At 46.7% G+C, this 4,653-nt stretch overlaps 1 protein-coding gene across 1 annotated transcript in view; it reads left to right on the forward strand.

Moving 5' to 3' along the window:
- MSL3 (MSL complex subunit 3) overlaps nucleotides 1-4,283 on the forward strand; it is a 16,125-nt gene extending 11,842 nt beyond the window's left edge. Inside the window, exon 12 of the mRNA XM_079765644.1 lies at nucleotides 3,501-4,283. Within this exon, the coding sequence (XP_079621770.1) occupies nucleotides 3,501-3,620 (120 nt within the window). The 3' untranslated portion in view covers nucleotides 3,621-4,283. The remainder of the gene's footprint in view (nucleotides 1-3,500) is intronic.
- Nucleotides 4,284-4,653: the final 370 nt, after the last annotated feature.

The raw sequence follows: 4,653 nt of genomic DNA on the forward strand, positions 1-4,653 counted from the left end.
TTTGCACTCGCTTGCTCGCTTGCTTTTTTCTCAATTCCTTTATTCTAATGCTAACCGTGTCGAGTCACACTCGACATCCGAGTGCAAAAGGTTAAGTAGTAGCAGTATTCCCTAAGTATCGTTAGTTCTAACTGCAATTGTAACAGAGGGGGCTTCTAGCTATTTCCTTTGTCCGTAATTTATCTGCTTTCTAAATCAAGGGTGCTCGTTGTATGGAGGTAAAATTTTTGGTGTCACTAGAAGAATCCAGGTGGATAACCTCGTGAAAAGAAAGTTGATTTTGCCCGGCCGGTGTGGCTCAGTGGTTGAGCATCGACCTATAATCATGGTTTGATTCCGGGCGGGTCAGGGCACATGCCTGGGATGCGGGCTCGATCCCCAGTGTGGGGCGTGCAGGAGGCAGCCCATCAATGATTGTCTCTCATCATTGACGTTTCTGTCTTTCTGTCCCTCTCCCTTTCTCTCTGAAATAAATAAATACACACACACACACACACACGTATATATTTATTTATTTTAAATATTTTATTGATTTTTTTTTTTACAGAGAGGAAGGGAGAGGGATAGAGACTTAGAATCATCAATGAGAGAGAAACATCGATCAGCTGCCTCCTGCACACACCCCACTGGGGACGTGCCCGCAACCAAGGTACATGCCCTTGACCGGAATCGAACCCGGGACCCCTCAGTCCGCAGGCGGACACTCCATCCACTGAGCCAAATTGGTTAGGGATGGATATATATATATATATATATGTATGTATATATATATATATATATTTAAAAAGTTGATTTCTACAGTAGAAGTGATTAAGATTGATAACTTAGTTTTTGTATTTTTTATGCCGGAGTACCTTAAGTATTAGACTTTTCTTTATTGCAAGTACATTAACTTTAATATTAGCATTGACAGGTTGGATTTGGGGGTTTAAAGTTAAGATAAATGACTGTTGTTGACATTGATATTGCGCATTTCCTTTTTTGCAATTGTTGTGTTGGACTTAATTATTTTGTAGCGTGATCCTCTTTTGTGACTGCAGAGAGAGGTATTTCCTTCACCTGATAGAGCCAGTCATTTTAGCACATCATAGGACCATTTCCTCCACCTCTACTCCCCCGTCCCCACCATGCTGTGGCCCAGCTCTCTGGCTCCCCCACCCAGATGTCTGTTGACCAGTTCCTCTCCTTGGCGGTCAAGGCTGCCGGATCCTGCTCACCCAGCTTGTCCTCTCCACCTGACTATTTCTTCCTTCTCTTTAAGCTCTTGCCCCAACCTGCAAGAGCTAATCAAGTACCACAGAGCGGGGAGCACTCCAGCCAGAGAACTGGGTCTTGGAGTTTTTAAAAGATACTTTCAAGTAGCCATTTCGAATAAAGGACCCACGAGTGAAAATAGACTTGGTAACATTTTATTATAAACAAGTTTCAAAATTATCCTCTCCCCTTCCAGCCTCCCTGTCTGACAAACCCACAATTCCCTTTGGCATAAAGATGTTGTAAGCTGAGCCCTGGCTGGGTGGCTCGGTTGGAGCATTGTCCCATACACGAAAAGGTTGCGGGTTCGAGTCCTAGTCAGGGCACGTACCCAGGTTTCAGGTTCAGTCCCCGGTTGGGGATTGTACGGGAGGCAACTGGTGAATGTTTCTCACATTGATTTTCTCTCTCTCCCCCCCCCCCTTCTCTCTCTCTAAAAATCAATAAACATATCCTCGGGTGAAGATAAAAAAATATTTTTTATAAGCTGAAAGCAATTAATGCCAACCAACTAGGAAGAGATAGCTATAAGTTAGCATAGCAAAGACTGCTAATTTTGAAGTATGCCCAAAACAAAATAGAAATTGGGATTTTAGGAAGTAATTTAAAAAGATTTACAAATAAATATAGTAATTGGTTTTGAAAATGTATCCAAAGGCATCAACTAGAGCAGTGGTCGGCAAACTGTGGCTCGCGAGCCGCGGTTTGCCGCTCTGTTGACTAATGAGTTTGCCGACCACTGGGCTAGAGAATCAGTGGACTCATCAGTTGCTGTAAAAAGGATACAGTCAAAGAAGGAAAAGTCCACTCCTGAATGAATTTTGGCTCTGTTTTTACTGAAGAAGGTATTGCAGAGGTTGAGCCCTCCACGGCGAAGTGTGTGATACTTCAGAGTGGCATCTATGTCTTACAGAATCTTGGTCACACATCCATGCCCGACATAAGTCAGCCTTGCTTATGTTTTGGTTCTGTAAGCTGGAACTGGAACACTTCCGGCGTGACAAATTAGGACCCAAAGTCCTCTGTACTCGCTGTCCCATTCAGTTCCGGTGTAACTTGGCCCCTGAAAGCCTTGTGAAGCTCTCAAGTGACACTTGCTGAGTTTATAATCTATTTTTTAGAGTTCGTTTCTAAAACAGGAAAATGAAGAAATAGTCCCTGAGGCCTTTTTGCACGGAAGTGTTTATATAATCAAGGCTGCCACCTAGCGGGGTTTAGGTCTGTTTCTGTGTGTACACTTGACTGTGAAAGGACTCTGCTGAAGTAGTAATTAATGTAGAAGCTGCATATGTGCAGTGAGAGTAATCAGTACAGTGTACAGAAATCAAGATTAGATTCATTTTTCTTCCTAACACCAAAAAAGAGTGACATGTGAGAGTGGTCGGAAGTTAAGATTTCACTTGCTGGTATGTAAGCCCTTTGGTAATCACTGGGGCCATTTCTTCTTTTTCCAGTTTTGTTTGTCTGTTTTTAAATATATTTTATTGATTTTTTACACAGAGGAAGGGAGAGGGATAGAGAGTTAGAAACATCGATCAGCTGCCTCCTGCACATCTCCTACTGGGGATGTGCCCACAATCCAGGTACATGCCCTTGATTGGAATTGAACCTGGGACCTTTCGGTCCGCAGGCCGACGCTCTATCCACTGAGCCAGACTGGTTAGGGCTCTTTTTCCAGTTTTTTTTTTTTTTTTTTTTAATTTTATCTTGCTGAAACCGGTTTGGCTCAGTGGATAGAGCGTCGGCCTGCGGACTCAAGGGTCCCAGGTTCGATTCCGGTCAAGGGCATGTACCTTGGTTGCGGGCACATCCCCAGTAGGGGGTGTGCAAGAGGCAGCTGATCGATGTTTCTCTCTCATCGATGTTTCTAACTCTCTATCCTTCTCTCTTCCTCTCTGTAAAAAAATCAATAAAATATATTTTTAAAAAAGAAAAAAAAATTATCTTTATTGTTGGAAGTATTACATATGTCCCTTTTTTCCTGCTTTGACCCCGTCCAGCCTGCCCCCCCCACCCCTCCCCCTCCTCCCCAGGCCGCCCTATTGTCTACATCCATGGGCCATGCATACTAGTATATGCACACAAGTCCTTTGGTTGATCACCTCCCACCCACCCCCCCTTCCCCGCCTTCCCCCTGAGATCCGCGCACTCTGTTCCATGTCTCCGGATCCGCTCCGGTCATCCGTTTATTTGCTTCATTAGCCTCCACATACGGGGGAGATCATGGGGTACTTGGCTCTGTCTGACGGCTGCCTTTCTCTTGCAGGTTTTTAGCAGAGTACCACGACGACTTCTTCCCTGAGTCCGCCTATGTGGCCGCCTGCGAGGCGCACTACAGCACTAAGAACCCCAGGGCGATGTACTAGCGCCCGCGGCACGCTAGGTCCCCAGTGGAGAGCTGGGAGCCGGTGGGAGAGGCGATGCCCACCCTCGGGGGGCACTGGCCGAGGCGGGCCCAGTTATTTGAGTTACTCCATACTGTAGTTATTTCTGTTCCGTAGTACTTTCTCGATGCCAGATCAGCCTCTGACATCTGACCGCAGCCACTGCACGCGTCCCCTGTGGCGGCAGGAGAGAGCATTCCGTGTCCCCAGTGAGATGTCCGGGGACGTGTGCGCAGGTCCGGCTGTTTCCGTAGGCATTGGCATTATTAGCAATAATCACATTTTTTTTTTTTTTTTTAGTTCTTCGTTAGCACTAAGCAAAATTGTTTTTGCAAACTTTCGATTCTTAGATGACACTGAGCAACTCTAACAAATCTGGGTTTTGCTCGGACGCTGCAGAGTAGTCCCCACGTATTTTAGGAGGAATTGCTGTTGAAGGCAGAGGAAAAGGGGGCCGCAGGCATTTGCCCGGCCAGCTCCTTTTCTGGAGAACCTTATTCCTGGTGATCTGAAGAAAGCGTTGCCTGACTTGTTTGAGATTTCCCGGTCCTACTTGGTTGTGTAATGTGACGGTTCCCGTTCTGTGAGATGTTATTTTGGATGTCCTAAATAAAGCCGAGCCCGTCTTGTTGGGAAGAGCGAGGAGAGAGTTTTCAGCCTGGCCTTGTCCTCTTTCTTCATTGCGAAGAGCCGGAAGGTGACTTCTCGGCTCTGAACTTGTCCCTCTGTTTTGTTCGCCTCTGTGCCTTTTTAACGGCCTCGGTTTCCTCGCCGTGGATTCCATGTCGCTTGGCGGCAGGGCTGGAAGGCGGGCACTGGAAGTTGGTGCAGCTCTTGGCTGTCTTGTTGCTGCAGTCCGGGCTGCTCGGGGGTCAACCCGTTTATCCCCTGCCGTCCCCTCAGGTCCCCCTTCCGATCCTCATCGCAGTCAGTCTCTCCCGGGCCTCACAACACCCAGTGGTTGATAGTTCAGTCACTCGCCCGCCAGGATGTCTTAGAAAACCCTAACTCGATG

The sequence above is a fragment of the Cnephaeus nilssonii genome (genome assembly GCF_951640355.1).
Source record: "Cnephaeus nilssonii genome assembly, chromosome: X".
In the NCBI taxonomy this organism is placed as follows: domain Eukaryota; kingdom Metazoa; phylum Chordata; class Mammalia; order Chiroptera; family Vespertilionidae; genus Cnephaeus; species Cnephaeus nilssonii.